This window comes from Felis catus, chromosome A1 (assembly GCF_018350175.1).
Source record: "Felis catus isolate Fca126 chromosome A1, F.catus_Fca126_mat1.0, whole genome shotgun sequence".
Classification (NCBI taxonomy): domain Eukaryota; kingdom Metazoa; phylum Chordata; class Mammalia; order Carnivora; family Felidae; genus Felis; species Felis catus.
This window is the reverse complement of record NC_058368.1, coordinates 180713243-180730762: the sequence shown is the minus strand read 5'-3', so window position 1 is coordinate 180730762 and position 17520 is coordinate 180713243. Positions and strand designations below refer to the sequence as shown.

Sequence of the window (17520 nt, the reverse complement as noted above, 5' to 3'; positions counted from 1 at the left end):
GGCTTGACATGGGTATTAATAGCAAGATAATCTATCTCCCTCCCTAGTGCATTTATCCTCACTTGTGCTGGCACGTTTCCCTTTCAGAGTTGACCGGTACATCCAGAGGGTGGTCCCTGCCACCTGTTTGGATACACACCTCTTTGTATGTCTTGTATTTAGGCCAATGTCTGAAAAGCAGTCAGCGGGGTGATTAGAAATGTGGGTTCTGGAAGCGTTCGTACTTTGGATCCCAGTTCTACCACTTAAGAGCTGTGTGACCTTAAGCAAGTCACTGTATTTTCATGGTTCTCTAATCTGAAAACCGGAAAAGTCACAAACATATCAGGAGATGGCATGGCCAGCAGTAACCACTCAGTAAATTTTAGCTGCTATAAATAACACTAATAAACTGAACTACATATTAATGCAGAATCATGCTCACCTGAATGGTCAGATAAATAAATGTCTGTTAATTCCCCTAGTGGCAAAGAGTTGGCCATTTTTATCTAAGGTGACAAATTGGGTTTCAAAAGATGTAAAGGCCACATGTAGTCCCAACTGCTGAAGGATTTTATAAAAATCATTATTGCTGTGTGATGTTGTGAATACATCATGGGAGCAGTGAACACTGAGGATAGAAATCTATTCCCGAAGAATAGCCAGCCAGCAGCAGGGTGAAGGCTGATTCACAGGAGCTGTAGTGTTAAGGCAGTGAATCTAATGTCCTTAGAAGAATCTCTTTGCCTATCTCTTGGTTAAACAGAAGCTTCAGATGGTTGTCCTGATTCCCAAATAAATGGAAACGAGGTGTAATGACTGAAGCAATAATCTGAATTCAACTTTATTTGCAATAGATAAAAATATGTGAGGCAGAATAATCTGTAAGGCAGATTTATGCTGAGGTGCCTCTGGAGTTCGGTTAAGTTTAGGAAGTATTAATATGAGGTTTCATTTCCCGGCTATGACTATGAGTCCATTCCCGTTATCGCTTGTTTGGGGAATAGTCTCGCTGTTTCCATAAATGAATTATGGCAACATTTTCTGAAATGATTAGCTCCTAATGTGGCTATGGAAGGCTGTCGTTTTGCTCGACATCAGTCTTATTTAACTGGTTGGAATTTTAGGTACGTGTTTCTGAAATAGGCAATAGCTTCACATTTACATGAGCACTCTTCCGTGGAGTTATAGAGGTGGACTATCCTATAAGATTGATCATTAGAGTGTTGCCTCAAAAATCCAAGAAATCTCATCTTTAAGCTGGAGATGAATCAGCCAGAACCATCATGAAGCATCTGCTTTTTAGGGCAAAATGATCATCATCTCCACTTTTGGTCCTGCATCTCATAGATAGGGAGGAAAGTTTGACGTAGAAGCCGCAGCTCAGGGAAATGTGGGTGGGACTCAGTGCTCCTTGCCAGGACATGATGCTCAGTCACTACCCAGAACCCAAGGGTGGTGGCCAGTCTTTCACTGAATGATTATGGGATGGCTGTTTAAATCTTCTCCTGATGCCACCAATTGAAGCCCACACTGAGTCCCTGGGACCTTGCCCTGCTGCCTGGATAAGGGATACTGGGGGTATGATGTGCATCCCAACGTTTGATGTTGAGCAAAAATTACCTAGCGCCATCGTAGATGCTTGACAAATATTTGTTGCATCAAGTATGAATGAATGATCTGCACAACATTGCTTGGCACACTTGTTACTCATTGTTAAATAAAATCTGGCAGCTTTTTGCTAAAGTAGGCTCCAGAGACTTGTCCACCTGAAAAGCAGCTAGAGTATACAGCAACATGGGCAATTTGGAACTCGATCTTGTGACTTTTTCTGCTTTTAGCACCTTCCTTCACGTGACTGGTCCCTCCTTATCTATAGACATATTGATCACTCATTGAATATTGATTTCAGCTGCTCTAGAAAATGACTTCCTGCTTCACTGAGTCCTATCCCACCCCGTGGCCCTTTATCTCATTGTTACCTACACTAGTTCATTGTACCTATGCTGGGCAGCCTATATTTTAACTATACCATCATAAATTTATACTCTAAATCTGGGAAAAATAGTTATGGCTGTGTTTGGGTAGCACAACACCTGGGTAGAAAGATGTAGAAGTGCCACAGATTGGGTACTACATATGTTACCCTGGTTAATCCTCAGAAACCACCCCATTATACAGATGAGTAGACAAACCCAGAGAAAGGGACTGGTTAGCCCAAAGGCAACAGCTAGTAGTTGTCAGAGCTGGGATTCAAACCCAGGGCTGACAGTTTCACTGTCCAACATGCCTCCTGAGGTCTCAGATCTTCTCAGTAAAGGATAGAAAGTGTGATTACTTTGCTTCCTTGTTGTCTGTCTCTCAGTGGCACCCCATTAGGAATTAACCACGTTGGGGTCCTAGAACACAAGCAGGGCCAGGGGGAGCCCAGATTTAGATCCTCCTTGGTGGGACTGGGAGCCTGACTCAGGGTACTGGCCTCCTTGACCTTCAGGAGCAACACAGATCTTCGCTCCTGTTGGACACCAGCCCAGGGACTTGACCTCTAGGAACAGAGCTCCTGAGATGGTTCCCCACACTGGCTTCAGCAGTTTACAAATGACAGCTTTCCTATTTATGTCTTTCAAGGCAATGTTTGCATAACATTTTCTTCCTTTTTTATTGTTTTTAACATTACAGAAGTTTTGCACACTCAATTTATTTTATTTTTTTAAAGTTTTATTTTTGAGACAGAGACAGAGCATGAATGGGGGCAGGTCAGAGAGAGAGGGACACACAGAATCTGAAGCAGGCTCCAGGCTCTGCCAGTCTCTGAGCTGTCAGCACGGAGCCCGACATGGGGCTCGAACTCACGGACTGTGAGATCATGACCTGAGCTGAAGTCGGACGCTTAACCAACTAAGCCACCCAGGCGCCCCTGCACACTCAATTTAAAGATGTTTTTTAATTATGTAGAAAAGCTTTTTTTTTCCTTTGTTACAAAGAATGTTGTGTAACAACTGGCAAATTTGAATCAGATCTTTAAGTTAGAAATACATTGTATCAATGTTAATTTACTGTTTTTGATAACTGTACAGTGGCTCTGAAAAAGAATGCCTTTGTTTTTAGGAAAAACACATAGAAGAATCAAGAGGTAAAAGGAACAACCTATCTGTAACTTATTCTCCATTCTTCAGAAAAAAAATAGAGAAAAGAAAGAATGATAAGACAAATATGTATTAAATTTATGGAATCTGGGTAAATGATATGCAGGAATTCTTTGTACTGTTTTTTAAAAATGTTACTGTAAATCTGAAATTATTTCAAAATGAAGATTTTTTTTATATAAAAGTATTGAAAACTCCACTTTGCAAAAGCAGAATTCAGTTGCCATTATCTGGAGAATTTACTTTGAAAGTAGTCACTAGCTTTTAATAGTAATTGTAACTTATGTTAAACGAATTGAATTTGTTAAAAGTGAAATCGGATAACCTCTCCTCCCTCCTGCGGACCACACACACACACACACACACACACGCACACACACACACACACACACACACACACACACCACTCTTTGTAGCATATATCCAGAGATGACTCACCCCTCCTCACCCCCTAGCTCTCTCTGTTAGAACACAGTAGACTACAGTGTAATGTCCCATAAGATACTCTGAGTCCAAACCTCTCTCATGTAGATAAGGACACAGAGACTTTGAGAGCTAGAACTGTCTCAAACTAGTCAGCTGCTTAGTAGCAAGGAGGGAGTTCAAACAAAGTTCATTTACACCCCTGTTTCTTTCCACAAAAGGTCCAAGGTTAAATATCAGGAATAAGACCCTTCGCTTTTGGTTGTTATCTAACAACCTTTCCACTATATTCCAGTCTCCCTGGTTTGCTTATTTATCTATAAGGTTTTATACAAAAGATACATTAAGAGTTTATTCATGATTTTTGAAGAGGATTCTCAATGAAGTTTCCTTTAAATAGTAAATTTCCCCATAAAGTTTTCAAGCTTTTGGTTTTACTGGCGGGGGGGGGGGGGGAGTCAGTTTACATGCAACTTTTCAAAGTAAATCTACTTTAAGGCACTCATTTTTACCTGGTGGTCACAGGGGTTATGTTAAAACACCCCAGCAGCTGGGCAGGTAAAACTTGATTCAGTTCAGCAAGCATTTATAAATCATCCATGGTTTGCCAGGTGCAAACCTTATAGAACCCAAAGATGCATTTGCACCTCTATCTGACCTCAGGGAGTGCAGTGTCTAATATGAGAGACTTATGAAGGCAAGCAAAATCAATTATAGGACCTAACAACAGGTGCTGGACCCTGCAGTAGACTTAAGTGTAAATGCTATGAACACTTGGAGAAAGAGTCTACTTATTTGATGGTAGGAGTGAAGGCTGGGTGTAAAGGAAAAGACAGCATCAGTGTGAAGGTGCAGCTGACCTGGACCTTCATTTCAGGGCTGCTCAATAAAACAGGTTTATCAGTAAAGTAATCATACCAGCTCTGGAAAGTCCCACCAAAAATCAGTAGTGGGAACAGATCCCAACCAACAATTTTACACATGTTCCCATAGTTAAGTCTATTCCAGAAGAATTAGACACTGTCTCTTGATTGGTAGATATACAAATATATAAACATAGATATACACATATACATAAACATATGTATCACATATCCATGCAATGGTTTTTTTTTTTTCTTTTTCTTTTAGATAATCTTTTACTCTAGGGGCCCCTAGGCATTCAGTTGGTTTACTGTCTGACTCTTGATTTGGGTTCAGGTCATGATCTCACAGTTCTGAGATCGAGCCCTGCAACAGGCTCCAGGACGACCTGCTTAGGATTCTCTCTCCCTCTCTCCCTGCCCCTTCCCATAAGATACTCTGCTCACATGCATACACATTCATTCATTCATTCTCTCTCTCTGTCTCTCTCTGTCTCTCTTCTCTCTCTCTCTCTCTCTCTCTCTCTCTCTCTCAGATAAATTTTTAGAAAAGGAAAATACTCTAAAAAGAAAGCCAGGTGCTTTCCCATATAGCTCTTCATTTTTTTATTTAATTAAATGAAGCTAACTAGCATATATTTTGCTATTATTATGTGCCAGGCTCTGTACAAAGCCCTTTGTATACTTCCATTTGTTACTTCCACCCTATGAGATAGTTACTATAAAGAAGAATGGAGACCCAGAGAGGTTAAGCAAATTGCTAGAGGTCCACAGCAAGGAAGAACCAGAGACAGAATTTAAACCCACTGTGTCTGGCTGCAAAACCTGTACTTCATCACCCAATGTACTTCCTCCTTTAGTGGATTGGAAATGAAGAAGGGGAGCATATGAAATCCTAGGAGGAGGTGTGAATACTGAAAAGGCAGCCTGTACTCGCTGATGGTAGCAGCTCATTTACAGAAGGTGGTGTCCTGAAGTTGGGTCTAGTAAAAGAACAGGGCTCCCACTGCTGTACAAACCAAGCCCCTGAGGCTCCTTGTCTGAATTCCTCCAGAGCAACCGTTCTCTGGCAGCTGGCTCCCTTGTGAATCTCTTGCATCCTCATTGGGCTTGACATTATCAAAATCCGTTTAGGTTTCAACAGTAGATTAGCAGGCTCATGGGTGCTGATTTCCTGCTTCTTTTTCATATCCTGTCATTAACCCAGCAACCCCTGAAAGCCCAACAGACATGAAGGAAAGCCCATCTTATTAAGTTTAAAGATGAATAATTTCTTTAAAATTCTTTTTTTATTTTAAATGAATGTCTTTAACTTGTTGCCACACTGTGATTGCTGGGTTTATTTTTGGTTTCTATCAGAGGCCCCTAAACTATTCTTCCCCAGGGGTCTTTTTTATTACACCTCTTCCTTACTAGGTCCTTTTTATTATATCCCTTCCCCCCAAAGACCCTAATGTGGGGGGGGGGGGAGAAGTCTGCCAAAAGCAGCATTTTTACATACAAATTAGTTCAAATTATAATAATTAGAGCTTCTGATTAATGGATGATAACAAGTATTTCCCCCTGGACATGCCATTATTTCAGCAAAATCAACAACACTCTATTTAGGCTGAGAGCCTTATTGATAATAATAGTAATGGTAGCTAATTTTTATTTAGGACTTCTGTTGTGCCTAAAATTAAGAGCTTTGCATGGATTAACTCATTAAATCCTCACAACAACCCTATGAAATAAGTAATAGTATCCCAACTATTCAGATGCGGGAACTAAGACATAGAGAATTGATACACTTAGCAAGTATCAAAGGTAGGATTTGAACCAGGGCAGTCTCCACCCAGAATCTCTCTTCTTCCATACCATGCATTATTCCTCCCCCTACAGAGAAGTATTCCATGTCCATTATCCACATAAACATGTCTGAGGAATAAACCATCTAGTTGCATCCAAAGGTTTGACCCACTCGGGACTTACTATCTATTTCTTTCCTTGGCGATATTATGTGACGAGAGCTTCCAAACTTCCCTCAGAAACCTGTTCCCTAGTTTTGTTTTTCTAGAGGTCAAGAATTTCTTCTTAAAATCTCAACCATTGTTTCTCCTGCTTTATTTTAAGCCCTTGCTGACTTTTTATTTGATCCCCTATTGAGCTAAATAAAAATGAATCATTCCCTCTCTTGTTTTAAAAAGAAAAAATAAAAAGGAAAAAAATAATAACTTCATACCCTTGATATGCCGCGATTCGAGAGACCCCCGGAAAACAAACCACCAGAGTCCAGAATCAAAGCCAAGTGGCAAGGGTCGTTTATTGCAGGTTCGAACCCGGTCCTCCGTGCACTCGTTGCTGGTGACGCCAAGAGGCCCCGAGTAAGGATCTTACAGCTTCTTTTATAGACAGGCACAAACAAGTTAGGGATATTTTTTAGAGGTTACAGAGCTGTTGTTGGTTAACATTTAAATTTGAACGCTCAGCAGAACTTGATTGGTTCCCACCTTCATTTCAAACCATTCAGCAGAACTTGACTGGTTCCCGCCTTTATGTCAGACTACAACCGGGCACGCCCTGGCTGGGAACGGTGGAACAGGGAGTGGGGGAGTCTTTTCTTTGCAGTTGTGAGTACACCTGGTAATTTTTCTCTTAGTCTCTCACTCTCAAGTCATTCTGTGTTTTTCTTTTATAATTTAGGTATGGAAAACCGTCAGAAATCCAAAAATTTCACCTCTCCATTTTACAGATGGAGAAAGTAGCGTCAAGGTCATTTATGAGTCTTGTCTTAATGCAGGGGCCAGAATAGTGACAGACCAGGTCTGCTAAGTCAGACAGCTTCACTAACACTTTGTGCCAGCCTTCAGCTGCTTGTGGTTCCCACAACCTCTCCTGACCATCCAAATCTTTTACGCTGGACTGTTGCCAAATATAGATAAATACTTTTCTCAAGAACCCATCCGTTCCAGAATGCGGAAGGGAACTTGATTCCCATCCTTTGCCCATTGGGCAGAAGAGGTTTTCCAATCCACAAGGCCATCAAAGTGATGGGTTGAAAAGTGAAAAGTCCCCCAGAACTTCTTTCAGAAGTCCCATTTGAACAAATCACAAATGACCATGATAAAACTAGGTTCCATCTAGGTTGTGTTCCCATTTAAGGGATGAGGGAAATGAGACTCCAAGAGATTAACTGCTTTCCTTGTGTGACTACTAGCAACTCCCAGATTTTCCTGAATTCTGTGCTTGCAAATAAAACCACCCTCAGAAGTGTAGAAGGTACTAGCAGGTTCATTGCTATTAAATCCTCTTTAAAAATAGGTATTTCTGGAACTCCTTTCACTAAAGTTTTGAAGGAAGCTTAATGTGGGCAACCAATATTTTCTATATTCGTGATTTCAAATGCAACAGAGATGCTATGATGATGCCATGACAGAGGTGTGATTTCCACAGTGTGCTTAGATCCCTCCTGCTAACTCAAGGAAGGAGTCACCCCCAATATTAGATCAGTCTGACATCAAGTCCTTATTTTCTACAGTTATTTACTTTGGACTAATTTTTTGTTCACAGTTGCTTCTTTCTATTTTAATTTATGAAAATGTCAGAGAGTATATTGGACTTGTCTGTGGCTGGAAAGAATAATTAAAGGCTACAAGAATTAGATTTGGTGCCAAATTAATATCACTCTCTTCTCCCCTGCTGATAATTTAACACTCCAGTCATATTCGAGGTTATTGGAAGCTTTACCTGTGCTTCCCAGACTCCAGCTCTTACTATATTTGATCAGTTAATAGTAATCAAAGAAGTTTAGAAAGCATGGTGCCGGTATTTCACATGCCCTGGGTTATGAGTTTATACTTAAAGACAAACTTGCCATGAGTTTAATCGTAATTTTTTTGAAACTCCTGGCATGCCATTAAACAGAAATGTAGAACCAACAAGTGTGTACAGATATCACTGACTTGATGTCAATTCCTGCTTTCCAGTGCCCTGGTCATTGAAAAACAGCAGCATAGACAGTGGTGAAGCAGAAGTTGGTCGACGGGTGACCCAAGAAGTCCCACCAGGCGTGTTTTGGAGATCACAGATTCACATCAGTCAACCCCAGTTCTTAAAGTTCAATATCTCCCTTGGGAAGGATGCTCTCTTCGGTGTTTACATAAGAAGAGGACTTCCACCATCCCATGCCCAGGTATGAACATACTTGATATGAGTTTTAAAAAATTACTACTCCTCACCCACTAGGATGACTATAGTTGGAAGTTGGACAATAACAAGTGTTGGCAGGGGTGTGGAGAAATTGGAACATTGGTATGTTGCTGGTAGGAATGTAAAATGGTGCAGCTCCTGTGGAAAACAGTTTGACAGTTCTTCAAAAAGTTAAACATACAGTCACCATCTGACCCAGTAATTCCACTTCTAGGCATATACACAGAGAATTGAAAAGGTTATTTCTCATAAAAACATATACATGAACATTCAAAGCAGCGTAATTCATAATAGTCAAAAAGTGGAAACAACCCAAATGCCCATGAACTGGATGAATGGATAAACAAAATGTGATATATGCATACAGTGAAATACTATGCAACTATATCAAGGAATGAAGTGTTGTTATACACTACAACATTGATGAGTCTGAAAAGTATGGTGTTAGGTGACAGAATCCAGATACAAAAGCCCATATATTGTATGATTCCATTTATACTGTCAAGAATAGGCAAATTCATAGAGATGGAAAGGGGATTAGTGATTGCCAGGGGTGAGAGAGGAGGGAATTGTTACTGACTGCTGGTAGGTATGGTAGGTTTCTTTTAGGGATATTGTAAATGCTCAGGAATTAGTGGTGACAGTTGTACAACATTGTGAATACATTCAAAAACTACTAGAATGTAGGAGCATCTGGGTGGCCCAGTCAGTTAAGTGTCCAACTTTGGCTCAGGTCATAATCTCACAGTTTGTGTGTTTGAGCTCAGTGTCAGGCTCTGTGCTAAAGCTGGGAGCCTGGATCCTGCTTCAGATTATGTGTCTCCCCCTCTCTCTCTATGCCCCTCCCCAAATTGCTCTCTGACTCTCTCTCAGAAACTAAATAAAAAATAATTTTAAAATTAAAAAAAAAACCACTACTAGAATGTAAAATGGCATAGTTTATGTTGTTTGTATGGTGTGTCCAAAAAAAAAAAAGATAACATTCCTATCTGAAGAAGTCAGCTTTGCTAGCCCTGGGGGTGAATCCTCAGGCACTTTTCAGGTATTCTAGTTATTGTATTAGTTTGTTAAAATATCACTAGGAGACATCCCAGTGAATTTAAAAAGAGTTGTGTAACACTGACCAAAATTCAGCCATTTATCTGTGATTTCTGTTCTTCTGTTCTACCCTCTACTGAGTTCCTTGGGACATCCTTAGCACTTTGAAAGTCAGATTATCCCATGTTGGGAATGAAGAGACTGGATTAGAGTATGAATTTCATTGTCTCTTCTCTCACCCCTCCTTTAATTTGTCCTGGCAGAGATTTTATTATATACCCACCATTGGGGATAAATTAACACCCACCTAGCTTGGTTTTCTTTTCCAATAAGAATTGCATATCCTGAGAAAAACCACGTAGGGCTTTCCCGCCTCATTTGCTTTCAAATCCGGCAAGTACATAAAGAAGTACATTAGGAAAATACCCCAGTGGAAGGAAAACTTCCTTAACTACCCATTATATGCAGTCAAAGATGACTTTAAAATGTGTTGGAAAGGTATTCATCTAGAAAATTGAATTGAAAGAATTGCGAGCTCTAAACCCATTGGCAAATGCAAAGGCATCAGGCCACCATTTCCTTGGCTTTGGCTCCTGGCAGACATCGCTAATCGCTAATCGAGGGCTGCACTTTGTCCTCAGTGATCTCAATGCATAGATACCTCCCACAGAACCCTCAAGGCAGCTGCTACCAACTGACCAGTGTTGGCTCTCATGATGAAACTTATTTGCAGCCCCATCTTTACAACCTGAAAGTATCACAGAGCCTTAGAGGAGGGCTTTGGGGGCTTTTTGTTTTCTGTTTGTTTTGTTTTAGCATACACAGTCCATGCTATAGGGACCAATATGTAAAGTAGTAATCAATAAATCCTCCATCCATCCACCCATCCAGAAAAATATTTATTGGTTGAGGCACTGATTATTCAGGGATGAGTTAACACAGCCCCTGACCAAGCAGAACTCCCGATACAAAAATTGTATCTGCTCTTCAAAGAGATTCTCATCAAGAGAAAGAGAGGAAGTGGGCTGACAGGAATCCCTGTGGCATTTCTGTAACTTCTGGCAGGCAGCAGGGTGATGCTCTGGGAAGTTAAGTAAATTGTGAGGTGGTCTCCTTGACCTTCAGGCTCCACTGATTCTACTACAGCACCACTTGCAGTGGTGGTGAAATCTGCTTATTGGCCTTATTCGAGTAAATATGAACATGCCTCTGGGCACAGCTGAGAATAACTTTCCTCTCAGCCAGTTGGATGCAAGTGCTTTGCTGGAGAAAAACGCTTCTTCCCGACACTGTTCCAAAGCACTGTTATCCCCCTTCCCTTGCATGCTCTGAACAACTAGTATCATGGAAAAGCAAATGATCATGGCAAGTCAAGTGGGTAACTCTGTAACTGAGTGATAGTGGACAGCAGGCAGAAACATACTCTACCCAGTTTCCCTGCTGTTCTGACATTCAGGACTCAAACCCTCAATGACAATGTCTTTTCTTCTTTTGTGGCTACACCACACTGTCCATCTCCTGCCAGGCTAGTGATTGTTCTAGCGGTCGTCCTCTCAAAATAGCTCCACTCCAGGGACAGCCTCATCACAGTTCAAGGGAAGGGAAATGAATAGGCATGGGCTGATGTACGCTGAGGGTTTCAGTCCAGCTGCCAATTTGGGAGTTTAGCGTGTGTTACAGGGTCAAGTAAGCGAGACACAGTGCAGATACTTAGAAATGCACAAGACAGGTACAATATAGGGACACTTCTTAAAAAAAAGAAAAAGAGAAAAAAAAACAACTCCCTACACATTCTCACATTCAGTCACTGTCATTACATGCATTCATGTCCATTTGATGAGGTACATTTCCTTGAGGAGACGGTACTTAGCTCCTTGCAGGGATAGGTGACTAACTCACATCTCGAACCATTATAGAATTTCTCATTTCTATTGGCATATCCTATCAAGGAACATAAGTTCTATGGGGATTGGCAGTGTAGCCAAGGTGACTCATTTGAGCTGGAAAGAGAGAAAGAGAAAGATATGGGGAGGTGGTGGGGGGGGATGACTATGAAATTCTATTGGCTGTGTTGCATGAAATAGCTATGCTTAAATTTTATTGAGTATCATGCTTTGACCAAGAGTCTACAAGGTTTAGTATCCTTGTCCAAGGATATTAAATACAGAAGAGAATCCTTTTTTACCTGCTTATATTTCTCAAGAATCAGAGTGTGTCCCAGTTGACTTTTTGAAAGTGGCTTTTTACAGTGGTGCAGAGGCAACATGGCATAGGGGAGAAAGTCCTGGAATTGGAGAACTCGGAATGGAAGCCCTGCTACATATTAACCAGGAGACCTAAGCCTTGTCCCCTAACCTCTTTTATCCTCCATTTCTTTGTCTACCTACCTTACCTGGCTCACAACGTTGTTGTAATTATACCACCACCACAAACGTAGAATGGGAAAACACGCTGTAAACTAAAGCACAATTTAAATTTTTTTTAACGTTTTTATTTATTTTTGAGACAGAGAGAGACAGAGCATGAACGGGGGAGGGTCAGAGAGAGAGGGAGACACAGAATCTGAAACAGGCTCCAGGCTCTGAGCTGTCAGCACAGAGCCTGATGCGGGGCTCGAACTCACGGACCGCGAGATCGTGACCTGAGCTGAAGTCAGACGCTTAACCGAACTGAGCCACCCAGGCGCCCCGTCAATTTAAAAAAAATACCAGATACTAGTGTTTCATGGTACTAAGAAACTCTATGTGGCCCTAGCAAACACTGTATATAGATGAGTTATTATGCAAATACAGTTTTTAAAATTAATTTTCTAGTGTTTTTTCCTTCTTATGGAAGAACAAACTGTGTTTTCGTTGCAGAAAAAAATTTCTAAACACACAAACAAAAAGGAGCAGAAACACCCATCATTTGAAGCAGTCCCCTTTTGATAAATGTTTACATATGTTTTTGCTGCAATAAAATCTCTAAGTTGTAGAGTGGGGGCAACCTAAGAATCTAAATGACTTAAAATAGTAGAAGGCATTTTTTGTTTACCAGGGATGATTTCGCCCTCCCCTCCACCCAGATTCATTCAGCAATGTCTGGGGGATATTTATGGTTGTCACACTGGGCCAAAGCTGCTACTAACAGCTAGTGGGTCAAGCCTAGGGATGCTGTCACACACGCACAGGACACCCCCCAAACAAAGAATTATCCCTCCCAGGATGCCAGTAGTGCTGAAGTTGGAAACCCCACTTTACACGTTCACATGGATGAAGGAAGACTTGGTGCCAGGTGAGCCTCATTCAGGGACACAGACCCGTGGAACTTCCCCTATCCAGGCTTTACTAGTTCCCTGTAGTGAAGGAAGGTAGAGCATCTTGGACTGCTTGGATATTCCCCTTGTCTTATGGACCAAAGCGAGTCCTATCCTAACTTCAGTGGAGCAGGAAGTGCAATCTGGTGTTGACCCTGAGAAGTGGAGCACTAGATAAATCAACGAAAAGCCCTAGCGACTTGCAATAAAATGTTGGGATACCTGTCCTTGTGGCTAGTGTTTGTGTACACCCTTAATTCTTTCCCTGAAAGTAAACCCTTACAGAATTAATATGGATTGCTAAATTGTCCTTCTGTAGGTTTACACCAGTTACTCTCCATATATTCCTACCTACCAGCAGCAGTGTGCCCATTTTATTTACCTGAACCGTTACATAAACTGAATGCTACTGTTGTTTAATCTTTGTCCATTTGAAAGGTAGCTATTGTCTTTGAAATGCAACATTTTGACACTCTCCTTTGCATTTTTTAAGACCAAGACAAAAACAAAACAAAACAAAGTCGATATAAGCCATTCTCAACCGACCAATTTGAATTCTTACGGGGAAGGTGAGTGAGGAAGCCTAGTGCATCTTTCCAGGTATTTGAAACCCTACAAACTGTCAGATTTGCTCAACCCCAGTTCTAGGAAGGATACCGATCAGACTTAAAGAAATAATAATAATCTGACCTGGCTACAGTGCTCGACATCAAAGGAAATTTTAAGGCTGTTACTGCAAGTCAGGGTCTTTGGTGGTTAAGGCAGTGAGCAAGTTTGCTTGACAGTTTATCACTGATTGCTACTGATATGTCAAGCCAAGTAAAATCCTTTGTGAGAACAAGTCAATAATCGGCAAATGAGGTACATGATTAACCTGAGACAACAAGATGCACTTACCGCTTGGGAGCCCTGCTGAGACTCACCTTCTTCACAGTCCTGTTTAGCAAATATTAAAAATGTCTGTTTCATCACTCAGACTGATGGAGCCATGAGCCCAGTGACTTCCAGATGGAACTTGGAAGCAGAGGGTGGGCTTGCAGCTCCAGCAGATTTCTTAGAGGGAGATACTAGGGATTGTATGGCACTGAGATAGAAGTAGACATTGTCAACCCCTGGTGCTTTTTACTGAGACGTGTCTGTAGGATAAGAAGTAAACTAGCCACAAGGCACAATAAACAATAAAGAAGAAGTATCTAGGACACCACCAATTGCCCCATGATCATAGGAAATACATGCAAATTTGGGAGATGGAGCATGCATGGACCACGATAAAATGAGCTAAGGAATTATGTGTCTTCATCAGCAGAGTTCCCCTATATGACATTTTTTAAAGCAAATTTATAGATGTTGATTAGTGATGTTAGCTTCTGCCCTCTCAGGTTTATCCCTTTCTAATTTAGAGCCTTTTAAAAAAAACATGTTTTTTTTTTTAATTTATTTTGAAATAGAGAGAGCAGGAGCAGAGGAGGGGCAAAGAGAATGAGAGAATCCTGATCACACTCCACAGTGTCAGCACAGAGCCCATCGTGGGGCTCCATCCCATGAACCATGAGACCATGACCTGAGCCAAAATCAGGAGTCGAATGCTTAACCAACTGAGCCACCCAGGTGCACCTGATTCAGAGCCTTTTTTAAAAGTGAACTCTCACTTTCTGTGTCCCCTTCTCTCTCACCCTTGTGTGTAAATGGCACATAGTTGTTTTTTTTTTAATGTTTACTTTTTGATATTTGAGAGAGATAGAATGCTAGCAGAGAGGTACAGAGGGAGAGGGAGACAAAGGATCTGAAGCAGGCTCTGTGCTGACAGCAGAGAACCCACCATGGGGCTTGAAATCACTAACCCACTAACCGTGAGATCATGACCTGAGCAGAGTCGGATGCTCAACTGTCTGAGCCATGCAGGTGCCCCTACAGCAGGCTGTTTCAATTACAGATGGGACTGGCTAGGTCCCTGGGACATGGGAACACTGAGTGCTCTGAACACACTGCTTCTTTCAGCCTGCTGCCATCTCTGCACCCTCTCAGTGCCCACTAACCAGTCAGATGGGATCTCCCTGGATTTTACCCCTTCCTGTGGAGCTGTGAGCTTCATGCGGAGGGAATATCAGGGTTTGACTGTCAGTTTGCAAAGCACATCACATAGTGATTTAACTTCATTTTGGATGGAGGCGTATTTTTACAGGTGTGTTTTTCAGACTCTTCTTTTCCCAAAAAATCTGAGATATGGAGAAAGGTTTTGTGAAACCAAGAGAGACTTGGTTTCTTCTGTATTGGATTAAAAGTGCTTTTGAAAATGTCTTTCTCAGGAGATCTCTTGTGATTGTCTGGTGTATCCTAACAGGAACCAAAACTGCCACTTAAATGAGTGGGTACCCCCCTGGGCAGCTACCAAGCAGAGCTAAGGAGAAATCTCCAGGGATGCATGAGTTCTATATGAGAGCTGGTGTTGAGAGGGCTGCATGGGAGGAGGCTGTGGATGTTTTTCAAGAAGGGTAATGCTTGAGAACGTGGAACTTGGGGAGAAAGAAACTGGGAAGACAGAGATGAATAAGAGGGGGCAGGACTACATCACATATTCAGACTGCATAGACTCTCAGAGGGGCTATAATTCAGGAGTTTGCAAATTTTCTAAGCAAGGACCTTTATCTTCTAGTGCAATCAGATATAGAACCCCATGGATAAAATAGATAAAAGTTTGGATGGTTTTATTAGCATAAATATAGTGTATAGTTCAAATCCATATTTACTATGTTAATCTCAGTATATGTATGTTTATTATATGCATAATACAGAGAAAAACTCTCTATATATAGCCACATAGATAGAGATACAGGGAGAGAGAATAAACTCCTGAGGGTGTTCATCTCTAGGAGTAGGTGAGGAGAACAGGACTGAGAATTAGGTTCAAAAAGCCCTTGCTTTTATCCATAATAAAATATTAACAATAAAGCAAACTCCCTCCCCATCTCCAGCACACACACACAAAGATTGGAAATAAATATGACAAAAAGTTAATATTTATTCCTTTGGTTCAAGTATGAGTATTTGTTACCATATTTTTTATACTTTTCTTAATTGTTGTAATGTCTTTCTCTTTAAGAAAAGTGCATCCATGACAAGCATGAGTCTATTTTGAGTAAAACAAGCATTAGAAAGCTATAGATGGTGACTTTAATCTTATGTCACTCTCAAGATTCAATTCATTCACATGCTTTGTTTTGTTTGCACTGTTTTGAGAAAAATCACAATGAATATATATATACAACAGTATTTTCTTTCATCACTTCCCTCACAGCCCCTGAATACTCTTCAGTTAAATTGATCCACAAGCTCGAAAGAGGCACAATAGGAAATCATAGTTTCAAGGCTAACTCGCTTAAGATATCTAACAACTACTCACATCCCTTGCCTTAAATACAGAAAGAGAGAGGTTGGACCCTAAACTTAAAATAAGCTTTGAAACTCTCTTCACTAAATATGTCTCCATTTCTACCTCTGTCTCTATCTCTATCTCACCTTTATGGGACATGTTACATGTTCTTTGGAAATTGCTCCTCTGGTTTCAGCTTCTAGCACAAACTTGCATTTCTTCTCTGTCGGGCATTTGGTAGAACAGGAACCACCAGTACAGCTGCTCATACAACTTTATCTGAGCAAACACACAGCACACCAGTGTGCTTTCAAAGAAAGCCACGTGTAGATAAATAAGCTTCCTAATAGATGAGAGCTGGAAAAGTTCAAGTCTATGGTCAGAGATAGTAAGGAAAGCTTTATTCCAACATCTTCACAAAAAATTAATGGCTTCTAAAATGTTTGTTGAAGCCTCTTTCAGGTTAAGGATGTTTCATAGGAAAGCAAAAGTTGTTACAAGACAAAAATATTCATTCATCACCTGATCACTTACAAAAACGTTCTCCACTCAGAGCTCCGTCTCCATTTAAAACTAGTTAAGGTAATAATAGAAAGCATTTGTTGGGGGCTCACTGTGCCGGGGACTGTTCCCCATGAATTATTTTATCCTCCCAACAACACAGTGAGGTAGGCAGTATTAGGAGCCTACCACCACTTTACACGTGAAACAACTGAGGAAGAGTTCAGAGCTGCAGCGCTGGTACATACAGGGTACAGCCGTCAGACCTTTCTTTTTTCTCCCCTCTGGTGGGAGCAGCCTGCACAGAGCACAACGCAAGCCCCGACAGAATAAAACTACAACTCATGCCCCGAACGGGAATCTCACTAGGTCCGTGAGAGTGGTGCCAGAGGTCTGCTCTAAATTGCTGGGGAAGCCTTGGTAAACGTGGATCTGGCTGAGGTAAAATAGCTAAATATGCAGCAGCGAGAAGTAACAAGGTGACAGAATCAGCACTTCAAGAAGACGATTATAATAACATAAAGAGAGGTCCTAGGACATTTGACAAAGACGTCCAGTATGTTTACCGAAAGATCCCTTTTGATTGTGTTACACCAGTCAAGCCAAAGTGATGCTGTATTGTTCTCGAGTACTCCATCGATTCGGAGATGCACATAATGGTCATCTTTGACATCTCTGAAACCAGGATGTGTTTTGCAATCAATGAGGCTGAGAGAC

At 41.1% G+C, this 17520-nt stretch overlaps 1 protein-coding gene across 17 annotated transcripts in view; it reads left to right on the top strand.

The window, feature by feature from the left end:
• The window catches only part of TENM2 (teneurin transmembrane protein 2), a 2391334-nt gene that overhangs the window by 2176038 nt on the left and 197776 nt on the right, over nt 1-17520 (top strand). For all 17 annotated transcript variants that reach the window (XM_045040340.1, XM_045040320.1, XM_045040321.1 and 14 more), the window contains one exon: nt 8377-8582. In XM_045040340.1, the coding sequence (XP_044896275.1) occupies nt 8377-8582 (206 nt within the window). The remainder of the gene's footprint in view (nt 1-8376; nt 8583-17520) is intronic.